The 19117-nt window shown below is 40.6% G+C and overlaps 1 protein-coding gene across 2 annotated transcripts in view; it reads left to right on the top strand.

The window, feature by feature from the left end:
• CLTCL1 (clathrin heavy chain like 1) overlaps positions 1-19117 on the top strand; it is a 61004-nt gene that overhangs the window by 21436 nt on the left and 20451 nt on the right. For both annotated transcript variants that reach the window (XM_073312864.1, XM_073312865.1), the window contains exons 3-18: positions 534-802; positions 1208-1369; positions 2506-2619; positions 4994-5167; positions 6578-6775; positions 7246-7446; positions 7596-7748; positions 8503-8625; positions 9487-9624; positions 10002-10166; positions 11214-11394; positions 11834-11997; positions 13510-13635; positions 14120-14262; positions 16010-16244; positions 18292-18414. In XM_073312864.1, the coding sequence (XP_073168965.1) occupies positions 534-802; positions 1208-1369; positions 2506-2619; positions 4994-5167; positions 6578-6775; positions 7246-7446; positions 7596-7748; positions 8503-8625; positions 9487-9624; positions 10002-10166; positions 11214-11394; positions 11834-11997; positions 13510-13635; positions 14120-14262; positions 16010-16244; positions 18292-18414 (2669 nt within the window). The remainder of the gene's footprint in view (positions 1-533; positions 803-1207; positions 1370-2505; positions 2620-4993; positions 5168-6577; positions 6776-7245; positions 7447-7595; positions 7749-8502; positions 8626-9486; positions 9625-10001; positions 10167-11213; positions 11395-11833; positions 11998-13509; positions 13636-14119; positions 14263-16009; positions 16245-18291; positions 18415-19117) is intronic.

Here is a 19117-nt window from a genome sequence, read left to right as displayed (position 1 = left end):
TTCTACCACACCCCTTTGTGTGTGCATATTTCCTTTTGAGTGCAACTTCATATCTGTGTAGCTGTAGGCACTTCACTATAGTTTAATCTTGATGAGGCAGTTACTTGTGACTTGGAGTAAAGTGTTACCTGGTCAGTCCAGTCTTACCTCATAAGTCAGGACTTGTCTGTGTCCATTGATTCCCTTCTCTAGAACCCAATAAAGAGGAAACTCTTTTTGCATGCATTTAAATATAAAACATGTTGCCATAAAGTGTTCATTGCCTGTGCAGAAATTAATGTTAAATCTGTGTGGTGCAGCATCTGTCACAAGGTCATTGAAATGGCTTATACTGTAGCTGAAGTCATTCTGTTGGGGCAAAACTATGGCAACTTAACTATATTTATTCTACTCATCTTTATTGGAATGTTTAAACTGGAAAACTAGCTTATTGTGGCTCAACTTTCTCAGCATACCTCCCAGTACATGCAAATTATAAGGCTGAGTATAATTTAATGTCCAGAGGTCTGATTCTTTTGTATCTCCCACACCAGCGGGGAAGACGCTTCAGATCTTTAACATTGAGATGAAAAGTAAAATGAAAGCCCATACTATGGCAGAGGAAGTGATCTTTTGGAAGTGGATATCGGTAAACACGGTTGCCTTGGTGACAGAGACGGCAGTCTTTCATTGGAGCATGGAGGGAGAATCTCAGCCCCAAAAGATGTTTGACAGGCATGCTAGTCTTGCAGGCTGCCAAATCATCAACTACAGGACAGATGAACACCAAAAATGGCTACTCCTAATAGGAATTTCAGCCCAGGTAAGGGACTCTTCAGAAAGTGCATTATGAATATAGGTATAAATCAGAGGACCATGCAGGAAAATAGGACCAAATTGGAAAAAGCACTTGTTTGCATCTCGTACTGACTGTAGTTTCTTACGTTAAACAAAACTTAACTCTTTTTTCAAGTGTTCTGCAGTAGGTGGGAGACCTTTTTCCATAAATGTTTTCCAGCCTTTCAGAAGGATATACAACAGTGTATAAAAAATAAATAAATAAAAACTTGTTTTTGCTTCTGTTGTGCTGAAAGTATTAGTGGTTCAATTCCTATGCTCTTGATACATGGGCAACTCTTAAATACTTGGAGATGTCAGCTTATAAATTTTTTTCCCTTTCTCTTCCCCTCTCTTCTCTCTCCCCCCCCCCCCCCCCCCAATCCATTAGCAAAATCGTGTGGTTGGTGCAATGCAATTGTACTCAGTTGATAGGAAGGTTTCCCAACCTATAGAGGGTCATGCAGCAGCCTTTGCAGAATTCAAAATAGAAGGAAACTCCAAACCTTCCACGCTCTTCTGTTTTGCTGTGCGGAGCCCAGCAGGAGGCAAGGTAAAATCTCTAAACCATACTGACCACTTTCAAGCTAATGTAAATGATAAGTAACTTTATGTCTTGGATACTACTGGAAGCTTTTCAAATTAAGACCAGTTGTTAAATACTTCTAATTGTGTTAATTTAATGCAATTGACTTCACTAGGGCTGCACTGATGAAATTAAACTGAGTTGACCCCTTGTTTTTTTTTTTTTTGAGGAATGGTGGCTGTTTGTTTACTTCACAGTAAAACAAAGCCTTGACTGAACAGTCTTCCACTTTTCTAAGGAACTTCATAAAATTAATGTAAATATTGAAGGCAGTGAAATACCTCAATCTAAAGGTGCCTTTACTCTCAATCTGAATAAAGCTCTGTCACATCTTGTAGCATGGTTCTCAGCTGAACAAGCTCACTCTGCCTCTTGTAGGCCTTAAATTGATGGCAATTGTAGTAATTCCACAGGGCTGCTAAAGCCTAACTGAGTCTCAGATATTATGACTCTGAAGAAATTAGATCCTTGTGCCTTAAATTAAAAGTTGATGGAGTTCTGATCAAACTTTCCAAAATCACAGAATACAGTAGCTGTGCCACACTTGCTAAACTCTCCTGTAGTGTGGAGAACAACTACTTGGTTTTGATGGGTTGAATAACATTTCATTAGCTTCTTACAAGATGCAACATCCCTGGAAAAACCAAAAAAATTGCTTTTGGACTGAAATCTTGACAACCTGTTCATGGCAAACCTTTTATTCCTGTATTGAACTGTTCAAGATGGTGTACAACTGAAACTGCCTAATCCAAGAGATGGCAGCAATGGTGTCTTAGAACAAGGCTGGTCCACTTTTAATGTGTGTCTGGGCAGTGCTTTGACTAACGATTTGGAAAATGAGAAATGGTTTTGTCAAAAGCACAGAGCTTCTCACCCTCTTCTAAAAGTTATTAAACCAAGCATTTTGGACAACTCGAGTTCTAGAATCATGAATATTGGCTTAAAATCTTCATGGGTAAATTGCACAAAAGGTATTGAAACAGTTAATTGCCTGGTCTGTAGCTTGTTTGGGAAGCTATAGTTGGATAGAAACTACAACTTGTTTCGTAGCAGGATTTTGCTTACAAACTTTGTCTTGGTGACATGCAATTCCTTCTTCCCAGCTGCATGTAATTGAAGTAGGTCAACCTGCTGCTGGAAACCAGCCCTTTGTAAAGAAAGCTGTTGATGTGTTTTTCCCTCCTGAGGCTCAGACAGACTTCCCTGTGGCAATGCAGGTAAGGTGTATACAAGAGGGCACATGAAACCCATGTCAAGTGTCTCCTGAACTAGCCAACATAAGCATGTATAATAGCATTTCACATACTGTGTGGTGGAGGATATGTTGTTGTAATATGTATATGGCACATCTCTGAATAGAATCCTAGAGTAAGTGACCTCTGTTCTCTTCTTGATCTCAAGAAGGTGCATTCACTTCAGGCCATGCTTTCAGTGGGGTTATCCACTTTTTTTTTATGTAGAGTTGCACATGGAGAGCTGACTGAAATACCAGCACTTTTCATGGGGAATTAAAAGTTTGGGAATTTTAGACTGTGTTTTGGCTTTCAGCTGCCCAAAAACAAGGACTTTAACCAAACACTCTTGATTTTTTTTGGCTAAAATTTCAGTGTAGAAAAACCTAATTCTCCATTTTATGAACTAGCTGGGAGTCCTTTAGGAATCAAACCTCACTTAACTGAGTTAAACAGTATCAGTCAGAGCCTTCCCTGTAAAGTAACTTCACCATTGCTTCATAGATGTCACTGTTAAATCAGCCATGGATTTATTCTTCTGTAACACAGCCAATGCTGGAAGCCTAGCTCTCACTAAAGGTAGAGATCTGAAGTGCAGCCTGAGGAAGACCACTCGACATAAGTCCTACTTCTCAAATGTAGTATTCCAAAACTGCTTCTAATCCACTTCTGTAAAAATTGAACTTGCAATAAAAAGCACCTCACTGGATACAGAAACCTCAAGTTGCCATTACACATGTGCATTCTATTTCAGAAATTCTCCTACCTATCCAAATACAAACTTTAAAGTCTGCTGAAATGAGCTGTAGTTTTGTGACTTAGGGATAAAGCTGGGAATAAGAACTGCAGAATTTCTCCTTGGTCAAGTCATGCTTACTCATCTAAGATGGGGAGACGAGTACTGTTCCTGCACCTGCATATCTGTTGGGATTGCTTAGTAACTCATGAAGTCCTGTCAACCCAAAGGACTATGTATGTTGAACATACATGTGACAAGCCTAGTGCTATATTACTCCAAAAATTCACTTTGAGGAATAATCTCAAAACTAAATTGTTTATACTGATGGGGAATCAACTCTTAGCAGAATAGTCAACTGTAACAGCTTGACATTTGGATTTCATTTTTTAGGTTAGGTATAATCGTATATCTGTCTTTACAGTAACTACTTTCAGTGACAGCCTGAGAATTGCTTTCTGTACTACAGTAACATCTAGGGATCAAAATCCTAGGTCGGGGCCCCATTGTTAGGTGCTAGCTTCTGCTCAAAGAGCTTGCAATCCAAGCATATGACAGATTATGAACTGTATGGTAAACAATGATCACAGCAGAGATTTTAAGTTAATGAGAAGATCTTGGCTGCTTAGTATGTCTTGACAGGGCAAATACATACATCTGCACTTAGATTTGATAGGCACATGATGGTGCAAGAAAACAATAAGCCATTGCATTTGACTCCTAGATTTTTCTAGATGGTGTCATTCAATATCACCACTCCTTACTGGATGTAATTCCCACTTCCTTTGTTCAGCTCTCATGATTTGAGAACTAGCATAAGGAGTCAAATTAATCTCTTAACCAGATTTGTCTCTGAATTTTTGTAGTTTTCCACTATAAATTGCAAAAGTGCTAAAATGTGAAATTGCCAGCTAGCATAGTACCGCTTTTTAGCAGAAGATGCTTGTTTAATTTTAGGTGACTAGCTATAGTGAGCAAATTTGGCTCTATGATCTTGGGTAACAATAGACAGCTGCCTCTTAACCTAACAGGATCAGTGGATTAAAAAATTTCACAAGCAGTTGTATACTGGTGGCTTTACTTCCATTTGAGGCTTTCAGTCATAAGCCATCTCTCAATACCACTGCTTAACATGTCTCTGAATTAATGTCCAAAAGTGAGACTTGCATAATTTTACAACTACATCGGAATATTTAGGTTTTAGGTTGGTTGATTGACTTCTTTTCTAGGAAGGCCAGCCAGATTTGAATAGAGAACAATGGGATTGTAGTACTAATGTTAACACTAACTGAAACTCTTAATGCAGATATTAAAGCTTGCATAATTAACATTCTTGCTTAGCCATGCGACATCCTAGCTTAGCCATACCTGGGATATCTTAACTTCTGCCTTGGAGACAGATGTCTTGTCTTCTACCTGCCACTAGCATGGAATTGCAGTTCTGTAAGTGACCAGCAGGATTGTTACACTCCTTCCTTGCAAGCTGAAAGCTTACAGCTGCATCTTCCCCTTTTGCCAGCCAAACAATATAGTGAGAATATTTTCCTTCTACACAGCACTGCCGTAGGTTTCTTGTAGCTTGATAGCTCACTGAGACTGTATATTGTCTTTCCCTTTTGGCAGATTGGAACTAAGCATGGCGTTATCTACCTGATCACAAAGTATGGATACATTCACATGTATGACTTGGAATCTGGAGTGTGTATTTACATGAACCGTATTAGTGCTGACACAATCTTTGTAACTGCTCCTCATGAACCTTCCTCTGGCATTATTGGTGTGAATAAAAAAGGACAGGTAAATTGGGTTCTGTTGGCTCTTGAGCCTCTTAACTGAGCATAGGAATACTCTAGTGACTTCTGCGCAGGACAACTAAAGGCATAGTCAATACCATTTATCTAATCAAAAGTACCCCACACTTGTTTAGATAATGATATACCAAGGATTAGTTAAGATCTCAGACCTCTGATTTACACTGCCACAACTGTACAGGAAAGTGTTTTTTGTAGTGTGAGGCGCATAGGAGAAAAATCTTCAAACTCAGTCGAACATTCTGTTCCCACAGTTCCTTACTGAACTTGAGAACTGCTCTCCTAGTTTTGAGCAAGATTGTTTTAAAAGGCTACTATATAGTGCATATGGCAGGCAGCTCAAGCTTGTTATGGTCTGTTCATTGTTTAGTGAATACAATAACAGGCTTTCCTGTATCTGGCCACTTATTTCTTGTGTGGTTTGACAATCCCTTCTCCACCTTCCTCTCCTTTTTAGTCTGATGGGAAATGGCAAGGAAACTTGCTGTGACTTCAGTTGACTCTATTTAGACCATGTATAATGCATATGTAGAAAATTGTTACCACAATCCAAGACACTCAGCATGCCAACTTGCAACACTAGCATGTACTTGGAATAGAAAAGTTCCTTTTAATGTGCAAAAGGTGTGCCACTGAATAGCTGCTTAAAGAACATGCCTCTCCAGATTTAGGGTATAAAACTTTCCTTAATTAAATCTCAAAGGAAATCTAGCACCTGAAACTATTTTAACACTTATTTGCCATGATAGTGTTGCTGATTGATGTATTCATTGCTGGCATAACTTCATATATCCAGTAAAGTGAGCCATTGGACACTCCGCAAACTTCAGATTAGCATTACATACTACAGTGTGTAATAGTAGAGGCCTCAGCCCAATTGTGATGGGCACTGTACAGACATAACAGAATGCCCTTTCCTCAAAGAGATTATCTAGCTTAAAGCCTACAAAACTTTAGAGTAGTAGGAGAAACAATGTGGTGAAATTGCCCTCGGTTATAGGTTTTGTCTTCTAGACTGTGGGTAGACCAGCAGTTCTCTAACTTTTGTACTGGTGACCCCTTTCACATAGCAAGCCTCTGAGTGCAATTTACCCCCCTCTTATAAATTAAACTCTTAATATATTTGACTGTTATAGATGCTGGAGGCAAAGCAGGGTTTGGGGTGGAAGCTGACTGCTCAGAACCCCCCCATGTAATAACTCGCAACCCCCTGAGGGGTCCCAACCCCCAGTTTGAGAACTCTTGGGGTAGACTGACAAGCTGAGTTCTGAGACACAAAACAAAGCTATAGTTCTCTGTTGATGAGCTGCTTCGACTCTTAATTCCTTTGCTCTATTACTTTGAGCTGCTATTTTCAGCAGGATGCTCCTGTTAAGGCTTTTTTGTCCTTTTCCAGGTGCTTTCAGTTTGTGTTGAAGAAGATAACATCGTGAACTATGCTACAAATGTTCTCCAGAATCCAGACCTGGGTCTGCGTATGGCTATCCGCAGTAACCTGGCTGGGGCAGAGGAACTGTTTGCCAGAAAGTTCAATACGCTCTTTGCACAAGGAAGCTATGCAGAAGCTGCTAAAGTGGCAGCATCTGCACCAAAGGTGAGTGCTTTTAAAGATGAAGACTAAGGATTAAAGGTGATGCTTATTCTAACATCCTAAATACACAACTAACTCTGCCGCTTGGCAGTTACTGCACTTTCAGTCAAAAGTGTCTTTATCTTTGAGTTAAAGAATAATTTGGGTTAATTTAATGTACAAAGAGTAAATGGATACCAATATGTTTCTAGTTGAAGAATCTAGCTTGTTGTGGACCCTGCAGAAGACTAGTAGCTTTTCACTAACAGCTTCGTTCTAGGTTGGGCATAGTATATAGAGAAGAGCATAATCAAAAGCCTCTCGTTGTTGCATCAAAACTGATGGCAAATTTAAAAATGCCCAAGACATCAGCATGTTTTGAGTAGGTTACTACACAAATAGTTCAGGTACAGGAAAGGCAAGGGTTATTCAGATGGATGTAACTGAAACCCTTTTTAAATCGTGGCTCTCTTCCCCTTCCCGGTATCTTTCAGGGAATCCTGCGTACCAGTGATACTATCAGGAAGTTCCAAAGTGTACCAGCCCAGCCTGGGCAGGCTTCTCCTTTGCTGCAGTATTTTGGTATCTTGCTTGATCAAGGGCAACTTAACAAATTTGAATCTTTAGAACTCTGCCGTCCAGTCCTGCAACAAGGGCGCAAGCAGCTCCTGGAGAAATGGCTGAAGGAAGATAAGGTAGGCAAATGTTTTGGTTTAAACTTTGCTGCTGTATGTGTCTTGTGCCAGTAGATTATTACATGTTTATGTACTTAGTGGGTTAGTACTTGGTTCATCTTCACTATCTCATTTTCTGCCTAATCATCAAATGCTACTTCTGCTTTCAGCTGGAGTGCTCTGAGGAGCTAGGAGACCTGGTGAAGACAGCTGATCCAACCCTTGCACTCAGTGTTTACCTTCGTGCTAATGTGCCAAACAAAGTCATTCAGTGCTTTGCAGAAACTGGTCAATTCCAGAAAATAGTGCTCTATGCCAAAAAGGTAAATGGTTTTTGTTACAGGAGTAAGATTGTGTAATACCTCTACTGCTAGACTCCTAGTACATATCTGTGTGCAGTACTCTAACCTCTACGTACCCTGGGTATCTTCCATGAGATAAGACAAGGATTTAAACATTTCAGAGTCTGTAAAGCTGATAATCAGTTGAGAGCTGCCTTGCTCAATTTTCATGTTGACACTCATTTCTAAATGAATGCTGATACAGTTCTGTCATGTAGCAGGACTAAGCATCAGCTTAGCCCATGAAGAATCTGAACTCCAAAACTCTCTCTATTTTGGAACACTGGAGAACATGGCCTTAGAAACCAGCTATATAATAGAGACTGAACTGGGAAGATAATATCTGCAGTTTCATTTGTGATCACAAATACAGTAACTTGCTTGTCCTTTGTCTCCCCACCTTAAACTTTGGACAGCAGTTGGTCTAAAGCATTCCCCACAGACTAGTCTTCAAGTGTAGAGACTGAGCATCTCTTCCCCAGCTGGAAACATAACCGTGTAGACTAGCACAAGCTTTTAAAATCTGTCTTAGTTATTAGTGTATATGGAAACATTAAACACTCTTTTCACAGCTTGGGATGTGATAGTCTTGTGTGACTAGGTTGCATTGTGCGGGCAATAAACATGTCTGCAGCAGGTGTCACTGAACTACAGTATGAATTGTGAGCAGAAGCTTGTAAATTCCTAAGCATTTCCAGGGAGCTTTGACTACTAAAATTGTGTGTAATTGTTCTAGGTTGGCTATACACCAGACTGGATCTTCTTGTTGAGAAGTGTGATGAGAGTCAGCCCAGAACAGGGACTGCAGTTCTCTCAGATGCTGGTGCAGGATGAGGAGCCCCTGGCTAATATTAACCAGGTAAAAATGTGAAGCTGGTAATGACTTGTAGTCCCATCTGAAACTAATGGCGTGATTGTAAAATGAAGTCCAATCCAGTGAACTTTGCTATACTCCTAGGATTTGAATTAGCTTGATTTGGGCTGGCCTATGGGCATACAGTGTCTCTAGTAACACTAACTTCAGAAATGGCTGTAGATTGAGTTCTGTGGATCTTCTTGGCTTTTGCAAGGAGAACAGCACGTCTTACATAGCAAGTTTGCTATGCTGATTGATGGGGACTGCCAAGCTTCAGTCAAGAAGGCTGCTGCTGTTAGCCCTAATTGGCAGGAGAAGGGAAAGACTTCCATTCAATGGGCAAACTAGTCCCCAAAGACTGATCTAGATTATAACTTTTGAGGTCTTTATTGTAAAAACAAATGGGCACTGGACACTGAAACACTTTTTCTTTAGGGAAATAGTCTAACACTTATGAAGTAGAATACTATAACTTGTAAGTAAATCTATCAAAGTTGCTCCACTTACTGGTTATCAAATACTTGTTTGATACATCAGCCAAAATGACCTGTCGTCAAATTCAGACACAAAAAATACAGGTCTGAATTCTCCCTGGTATAGAGTGAATAAACATTTTAAGGTAAGTCGGTTTGTGAGAACACTCTCTCAACAGGTAAAATGTAAAGTAGAAACACTACTCCTGCAGAAGTACAATGCTAAAAGCTTTAATCTAAGTTAACAAGTTGATAACTTAGAGGTGCTGCATATGTCCTGATGGCTCCTTTTTGAAGATCAGCTGCAAGACTCCTGACTTATACTCAGAATTGTATAAGAACTTTATGTGGGCGAGTGACCACTTTTTTTTTTGATTACTGTCTACTTCAGATTGTAGATGTATTCATGGAGAACAGTCTCATTCAGCAGTGCACTTCCTTTTTGTTGGATGCTTTGAAGAATAATCGCCCTGCTGAAGGACACCTTCAGACACGTCTGCTGGAAATGAATCTGATTCATGCACCACAGGTAAGATTCCTCAACCTAGTCTTCTTAAAATAAGTCTCATTCACCATTTTCCTTCACCCTTTTCTTGAAAAACAAGCATATTTTTAGAACTCCAGGCAGTTTTTTTTTTTAAATGCCTATAGCTGGAGATTGCTACCATCAAAAGCATTGACACAGCATTACTATGGAGATACCTATTGTAAGGGTGTTGTAGAGTTTTTTTTTTAAATAAACATCTGTAGAAGTGCAGTGCAGTTGACTGACTTTAATTGTTACTCAGTGTGGTCTGTTCCCAGTAACTCTCCTTTTTATGTAGTTTTCCTTACATCATGATATTCCTTGACTGTGGATGGAAACTGGAGGCTTAAAGTTCAAGGAAAAATTGTATCCCCTCTTAGGTTGCTGATGCCATCCTTGGAAACCAGATGTTTACACACTATGATCGTGCTCACATTGCCCAGTTATGTGAAAAGGCAGGCTTGCTACAGAGAGCATTGGAGCACTACACTGATCTCTACGATATAAAGCGTGCTGTAGTTCACACTCACCTCTTGAACCCTGAGGTAAGACTGGCTTCAGCTGAGTTTTACTTTGTGCATTAAGTGTAACTACATTTCTCATGCTGTCACTTAACTATCTGTAAACTAATGCACTTTTCAGAGGGAAAGTTTAAAGTAGCTTTGCAAAGCACAAGTAACGAAGTAAAGCTTTGTAAACATAGCTTTGCAAGCACAAGTAACGAAATCCCCTAGACCAGTGGTTCTCAACCAGGGGTATGTGTATCCCTGGAGATATTCAGAGGTCCTCCATAGGGCATAACTTATCTAGGTATTTGCCTAGTTTTACAACAGGCTACACAAAAAGCAATAGCAGTCAGTACAAACTAAAACTTCATACAGACAATGGCTTGTTTATACTGCTCTATATACGATACACTGAAATGTAAGTACAATATTTACATACTTTCTCTTTACCATATTATAATAATTGGTAAGCAATTTTTCATTAATAGGGTGCTATAACATTTCTGTATCTTGCCTTTTTTTGTAAGCAAGTAGCTTTTAAGTGAAGTGAAACTTGGTGTACAAGACAAATCAGACTCCTGAAAGGGGTACACTCTGGAAAGGTCTAGGGCAGTGACTCTCAACCAGATCAAATGAGCACCTTCAGTGACTGGCCAGTAGGTATTCAGCCATGCATCTGTAATTTAACTTCAGGAAAGCCTTAATCATTCAAAGTCAGTCTATATGGCCAGTGGCAATTCTAAACCTGAAATTGGTCTCTTGGCAGCTCAAACACCTACCTGGTAAAACTAATTCTTGCCCACAACAAACATCATGTGGGTGTTCAAAACAATAAAAGTATCTGACGAACTATTGAGGTAATGTGTTGCAGAGTCCTTGTTGCTATCAATTTTTAGGCAGGTTAAAGAGATCAGCACTATTATCATGCCCAAATTCTTCTAAGTATGCGCTCCCTCCTGTTGCACATCTAGGACATGTACATATGTTTCCACCTGCCAACAGTGCAGAATGTAACTTCCACTTTCCTGCTGAACTTCAGTGAGGTATGTATACAACTACTAAAACCATTTTAACTTCTGTTCTTAGTGGCTTGTAAACTTCTTTGGCTCCCTGTCAGTTGAGGACTCTGTGGAATGTCTCCGTGCGATGCTATCAGCCAACATCCGACAAAATCTACAGCTCTGTGTGCAAGTAGCTTCTAAATACCATGAGCAGCTTGGCACCCAGTCTCTCGTGGAGCTCTTTGAATCTTTCAAAAGTTATGAAGGTGAGGTGCCCTTATGTTCTGAGGGAGGTACTTGCTTTCCATCTGTTTTGAGATGGAAGAAGAGTTGAGTGGGGTACTAGCTCTGAACTAGTACACAGCCTTTCAGTTGGAACCAAGCATGAGATTAACTGTAGTCTGGTGTTTGCAGCTATTTTGCAGAAGATACCTAGTTGGTGTGTATGATCTCCTGGAGATCATACGCTATCTGGGTTGAGGAGGGCAACCATATGCATAACCGACAGTCTGAGTGTTCCTTTCAGCAGCTTTTCTTGTAGACTACTGGTGGGACTATTTAAATTCACCTGTCCTGTCTCACCACTTATTGGTGGCTTTGTTCCTTATTCATAATTATCAAAGCATGTAACTCCTCACCTAGGTGACAACGAGTTGAACTCTAAATGTTCATAGTTATAAGTAGGTAATCTCTCCTTCTTTCTAGGATTGTTTTATTTCCTGGGTTCTATTGTGAACTTCAGCCAGGATCCAGATGTCCACTTCAAATATATTCAGGCAGCCTGCAAGACGGGTCAAATTAAAGAGGTGGAAAGGATCTGCCGTGAAAGTAACTGCTATAACCCTGAACGAGTGAAGAATTTTCTCAAGGTAACTTTCCTGACTGGAGGCTAGAATAGTAGTGCATAGAGGGACCAAAATATTAGCTAAAAGTACAGGTATTGGTCTTAAGGAATCATACAGTGCTTGCATCTCTTGTATTTGCACTTAATTCTGTATCAGTCTTGGCTCTCAAATAGTTCCCTTTCACAAGGAGTACCGAACTCTTAGTTGTGCAAATTCTACACAGCAGTGAGAGGCTAGATGTCTAGCCAGTATTACCAGAGATAGCTGAGCTCTAACTTGTAATTTGTATTACTGTAGGCTTAGGCACTAGATGCTGTAAAAACTAATTTCATTTATTTTAGATTAAATATGAAGCATTATTAAAGCCCAAAAGGTGGTCCTGGGCTAATTTGTACAGATAAAGCAGTATTAGTTCAAAGTAGCTGCATATTATCTTGGGCTGTATACTGATCCCAGTGTGACCAAATTTTGGTCTGCCATAAACACCAATAAAACAGTTTGTAAATATTTAGCCTTTATATTGGTTGCTGAATGTGTACTAGCCAGATCAGACTGTTCTAAGGTACCCCTCAGTCTTTTCTCAGGACTAAGCATGCCCAGATGTATGTTAACCTTTCCTGAAGTCTAGATTTTTCTAGACCTCCTGACTAGATTTGCTCACCTCTGGACTGTCTTCGATTTTGTCCACCTTTTCCTAAAGTTCAGTGCCCAAAACTGGACACTCTAAGCCAGCCCAGACTTCACCAGTGCCAAATACAGCAGAACAACTATCTCCATGTCTTGCATGACACTCTGCTGTCATTACACCCAAGAATGGCATTAGTTTTTTTGCAACTGCATCACAGTTAGCTCATATTCAATTTGTGATCCGCTATAACCCACAGATCCTTTTTAGCAGAACTCAAGGATGTTTCTGTGTTACGATTACCTCAGTTTCAGGGGAAAGTTACTTCCAGCTCTGGGTGTGGGGAAGCAAGCATTCTTTCCAGTGACTCACCTTATTAGTAAAATCAGGCTGCTCTTAATGGCCATTCTACAAGAATGGAAAAAAGTGTGAAGTTTATGCAGCTTAGCCCAGGTGCATGGCCTTCCTTGCTTGAATTTTGGCTTCTACATTCTTAACCTTGGTTTAAGTGATTTATTTATTTTTTTTTTTTGGGGTGTCCAACTTGAGACTCCTTTTTAAGGGGTCTGACTCTCAAGTGCTGAGCATCCACTCTCTGCCAGAACCTTTAAAGGTAGATAGCTATATGCATCCAGGATTTGCTAGTCACTGATTTAAAAAACAAAAATAAAGCCCTTGCCCTTTAAAGTAGAAATACACCTGATTTGGCTGGCTGTTTATGATGGAATACAATGGGCTCTTGAATATTGGCATCAAAGGATGAGACTGCAATCAATTTAGAGTCAGCATTTTTCTGAATGGTAGCCTTTTGCTGGTCTGAAATTAGGAGAACAGTTAAGGCGCTCTGCTGATGTCTCTGCATAATTTGTAAAGATAGTGACTCTTTCTATTTCCCTTCCCCAAACATTCAGGAGGCCAAGCTCACAGACCAGCTTCCTCTGATCATTGTTTGTGACAGATTTGACTTTGTTCATGACCTGGTTCTCTATTTATACCGCAACAACCTGCAGAAGTACATAGAGATCTATGTTCAGAAGGTAAAATAAAATCTCTTCTAAGGAATAAACTTAGAAAGGGACCAGTATGTACAGTGGGAGCTTTGGTTTACCTAAGGTTCTGTAGTTCAGAAGTGGTTGAGCCCCGTAAGACTTAAACCTTGTGTATTGGATAATAGAGCAGAATGAAACACCAAGATTTCAGTAAAGTGTTGCTTAATTCATCCCCCAGCACCCCCACCACCTTGTCACTAAAGTATGTTCTTGATTAGATTTTTTTTTTTTAGGGGGGAGAAGGGGTCAGTCTCATAACTTATGACTATTCTTTTGGTGGTTTTTGTAGAATATTGCTAGTTAACAGCAATTTAGTGATAACTTGTACTTCTGAAGTCTCGCTTAAGAACACTTCAGATAACTAATTGAGGTGGTCCTGTTTCCTACATTTCTAAACATTAAATTTTTTTTAAAAAAATTTCTCCAGTTATGGCACAGCTCAAAAAACCATTCTTATGGGGGTTTATTCTAGGTGAATCCAAGTCGTATACCAGCAGTGATTGGAGGACTGCTTGATGTGGATTGTTCTGAAGATGTTATTAAGAACTTGATCATGGTGGTTAGAGGCCAGTTCTCAACTGATGAGCTGGTGGCTGAAGTGGAAAAAAGAAATAGGTAAGAATAGACTATAAAGGTACTCAGTGTAAACAGTCATTCCATTTGGCTCCAGTAAAAGGCTTCCCCCATGATATATAGGAGTTGCATCCATTGCTCTAAGTCAATCCCATTTTGAAAGATCAAAGTAAAAATGATTTAAAGCAATTAATTTGGAGCTCGCTAATGTGTGGCAGTTCTCTTGACTAAGCAAAGGAATTCTGTATGTGGAGTTTCAAGAACATGAGTATGGCATGTAAGAGGGTGTCAGAGTATCTCATTTATTAATTCAGATCATGTATGGCAGTCTTAAATTCTGAGAATAGAGTTTTGGTCCCATTCATGAATATGGGAACTTGGAAAATCACCCCAGCCTTGTGTAATGGGAGAAGAAACAGCCCTGTGTCTAGACTTGAGTTTTGACACGGTTGACTAGAACAAACCAGTAGCTATTGTATGGAAGTATACAGGGTAGATCAGGGGGAGGAGGGGCTGTGTGTGTACACATATGAAATACACAATGACTGTGACTAGGTTAGTAGAACAGGAATGGAGAAGGGGCAACATATTGCAAATGTTGGGGCAATGTGGTTCTTCTGTCCTGCATCCCAAATTCGGGGAAGAAAAGAAATAACAAATAGGGAGGTCTACAAAGCCATCACAGAGCATTGTCTGTCAGCTGAAGGACTTGTTTGCTGCAGTTTTTCTGCAAGTACTGGGACCAGGAAACTAATACCATATAGGGTGTACTAGCTATAAAAATATTATTTTGAGCCCAGTGGACACTTAATCACAAGCAAGAATTTGCTAAATCATCTCATTCTGAAAACTTCCACAAACTATTTCTATAATGCTCAAAGTATGTAATCCATGAAGTATCCTGTCACTATATCACTTAAATGTAAAGCCTAAATCACTCTTCCCTCCTACTAAACCTTGCCATTCTTAACACTTCCAAAATTCATTTTGTTCCTGTCTTGCCCTACTGAAAATATCTGTGGTCTGGTTAATTCTGTCCTTTACCTAAGCAGAAGGTTATAGTAGTCATTAACCCAAAAGTCAGTTGCTAAAACTCTTTTCCTACTGCTTTTTAAGGGTGGGGTTTTTCTTCCCCACCACCAAGTTTCTGCTCTAATTCCCCTGTTTTAAACTGAGTTTAAACTGCTGCTTCCTGACTTATCAATGCTTTTCAGACTCTGCCCTCTCCCAGTACAGCTGCTTTAACATCACACTTTGCTGGGAACCGTTTCCCAGTTGATGTATAGCATGTTCCACATGCCTTACTCTCAACTTGTTAAATGAGCACAATATTTTTAAAGTGAAGTCTCCTTTAAGGGACTTACTGTGCACAGATCACCTGTACACTGACACTGCTTTGAGTTAAAATTTTACTCTAAACAAGCATTCTTGAGTAACTTATGGCATTCTTTATTTGAGCCATGACTAGGTTTCTCCTAGTCTTTATAGAAAGGACGGAGGGGAGAGATTTTTTCCTTAAAAGGATCAGAGAAACTCCAAATTGTCTGTCTGCATGCCCCTCAATAATAAGCTTAGGGGTATTTTAAATCTTAAATGGGGTTATTTTGTAGATCATTCATGGTAAGAATGATTTGATCTAGAAGACTGATTATACTAGGACCACAGCCTTTCTGGGGGACAACCTTGACCTTAAAATTTGCTGGCACTCCTCTCAAGTTAAGGAATAGAATTGAGCACTTTAATAGCACATTTGGTCTGCAAACTTAACAAACTTTATTTTCCCCAAAAGGCTTAAGTTGCTGCTGCCATGGCTGGAATCTAGAATTCATGAAGGCTGTGAAGAACCTGCCACCCACAATGCTCTGGCTAAAATCTACATTGACAGTAACAATAATCCTGAGCGGTTTCTCCGGGAGAACCCATACTATGACAGCTGTGTTGTAGGCAAATACTGTGAAAAAAGGGACCCTCATTTGGCCTGTGTTGCTTATGAGAGAGGGCAATGTGACCTTGAACTCATCAAGGTTAGCAAAACTTGCTTTTGTATCTACAAATACCTGCTGTAGTCTAATGTTTGAGTGGTGGTGGGTTTTCAAATGTCAATATTGGTGTAACCAATGTTCTGATTAGATTTTAAGCGTAAGCCTTTCTAATGCTGACCAAGTCCTACATGCCTTAAATATAATCCCATTGAAGCTAGCAAGATTTGGCTAAATTATGTACATTAAGTTTTATAGAACAGTTGATGTGGGATTTGTTTAAATAGCCCTGAATAAAAGCTATTACAGTACTCTTAGAGTCCGTAATAGAAAGAAGGTACCAGGTGCAATTGGAAAAAAGCCTCTGAACACATTTGATTCTAGTATTAGTAGCCTTGGATAGGTTGTCTTGGTTTCCAGAATCCCAAATGGGAATGGACTCCCTCTACCATGTATCCCTTGCCAGCTCTTCCCATTGCTTCTGCCAACTGGTCAACATAAGCCTCAAACTCAACTTCATCAACAGCTGATCACTTGTTCCAGTGCACAAGCCAAGACTATGGTGGAAACTGCTGAGTAGTGTCAGCATATAGAGCACCCTATAGTCCACACTTCCACAACCAGTCCTAGCCTGGAATTGCTGCCTGCTGGAACATGGTGTGGTTCCTTAAGGGATTACCCTTCTGATCAGTGTTACACTGCACTAATTTAATGATTCAGCATGAAAAGCTTGGTTGTGTCCACTGCAGCAGTTGAGTCTAGTCTTTGCATGCTGTCTTATAGAAATGTGAAAAGGAGAATATAGCCACAAAAGTGGTGGTCTTAATGGATTGAATCAAGAGTAGCTTACAGTAAAGTTTTTTTAAGTTAGAAACAGTTTTCCTGGTTCCACTCTTGGAAGTGGACAGACAGATTGACTGACTGTTCTATGCTCCCTTCTTGGGGAGTGAGTTCTGTGGTACTTGCTTTCTCCTAACCCAGGTGCTCCGCAAAGGGCTTTTTGTCTTCCAACAGCCAAATTTTCTACTACAGAAACTGATATTCCTCCCCTCCCCTCCCCCCCAAGAATTGAAGGCTCTCCTCTTGTCATAGGTCCTTTCCTAGGGTGAACTGGGAATCTTACTTTGGCCACCTGTTAACTGTGCAGATCACTGCTATGAGAACTGTAATCTTTAACTTCTGTGCGCATATCTGCTTGACAGGAGGGGAGGTTGCCAGGCTGTATCTGCATTTACATGATATGACAGGCTCTGGTCAGACTTCAGACACCGAACCATTTTAATTATAACAGTTGGTGTTATAGGCACGCCATAAAGTCAGGCAGTGCTAACCTTGGTACCCAGCCTAGTCTTAAGCAGTAATGGAAGGAAGAATTGGACTGTAGGCTCCTATTAAAATGGTTTGAAAAACAAAACCTACCTTGCTGTCCATTGAAGCTAGCACTGATAAAATGTAACCAAAATGTACATTGAGTCACAACTCAAACTGCAGTTAGAATCAGTCAAATACAAAGCCATTGTGAGAATTTACTTCCTCTGCTGTATCATTGATAAGCTGCTGCACAAAATGTTTCCATTAGACAAAACTGTAGCCCACAAACAGAAGCTTATAGTTGTGGAAACATTGTGTGAAATGAAACATTCTGGTGCTGTTTTCTTGACACTCCTCTTAAGACCTTGACAATGAAGCTGAGTGGAGGATTCAGATAAAATAAAACTGAACTGAACTTCCTTCCCTCCAAAATGAATCCCCTTCTAGGTCTGAAATTTGTCAAAGCCTGTGTAGTTCAAGGCTTCAGAGAGCCATAGAAATATTACCATGAGAAGTTCCAATAACACTTCTATTGGACAAAAGCAAGAAAAGCTCAAACTTTGCAAGAGATCCTGTCTGCCAAGAGCCTTTTAGATCAGAGGCTAGGAAAGAATCCGAACTTGAGTCTGTGTGGCACTTAGTGATGGCCAACAACTAGTTGTATTTGGAAGCTATTGTCCGTTGAGCATGGCTCATCAATGTCAAAAGCCAAACTTGTGTTGGGTGGGATCTCATTGTAAGTGTTCCCTTAACTATACGTGTGATGGTTTTCTCTCTTCAGGTTTGCAATGAGAACTCCTTGTTCAAGAGTGAGGCTCGCTATTTGGTACGCAGAAAGGATCCAGAACTTTGGGCAAATGTCCTTGAGGAAAATAGTCCATTCAGACGACAGCTCATTGATCAGGTACAGTGAAGTAACTGGCTCTACAATTAGAAATGAAAGCTGTTATCCAGTATCTTCTGACTTCAGAATGACTCCAGAATCCCTTGCGCACACCCTATTAGCCCCTCTATTTCAGTGTCTACTTATTTTTCTATACCGGGGTGAGCAATAATTTTCACTGAGGGGGCCACTCCATGAATTTTGGTAAGTTGTCATGGGTTGCAAATTTCTACCATATTAATGGAGAGGGTGCAGGGTCTGGGACAGAGTTTGGGTGCAGGAGGGAGTACTGACCTGGGGTAGGGGATTGTAGTGTGGGAGAAGGTGAGAAGAGCAGGCTCTGGCCAGGAGGCACTTGTCACACGTGACTCCTGACCAGCAGGGCGCTCAGGCAGGCTACTTGCCATGGCCCCACATTGCTCCCAGAAGCAGCTGGCTGCTGGCATTGTGGCACATCTCTGCATGACCCTTTGTGGGGAAGGGGTAGCAGGTATCCAGGTGCTGCCCATGCCTGCAAGCACCACCCCTGCAGTGAGACCGGTGCTAGGGACAGGGACAGCACATGAAGCTGCCTTCCCCCCCCCCACCTTCTTCCCCAGCCAGGGGTGCGCAGAGACATGCTAGCCAGGAGCAGCGTGGGGCCACAGCAGGCAGGTAGCCTGCCCAAGTGCCTCGCTGTGCCACAGGACTTTAGCTGCCTCCTTGCTATCTCTGGGCTGCTAAA

The sequence above is a fragment of the Lepidochelys kempii genome, chromosome 15 (assembly GCF_965140265.1).
Source record: "Lepidochelys kempii isolate rLepKem1 chromosome 15, rLepKem1.hap2, whole genome shotgun sequence".
Lineage (NCBI taxonomy): Eukaryota > Metazoa > Chordata > Testudines > Cheloniidae > Lepidochelys > Lepidochelys kempii.
The sequence above is the reverse complement of the archived record's forward strand: the minus strand, read 5'-3'. Positions and strand labels throughout refer to the sequence as shown.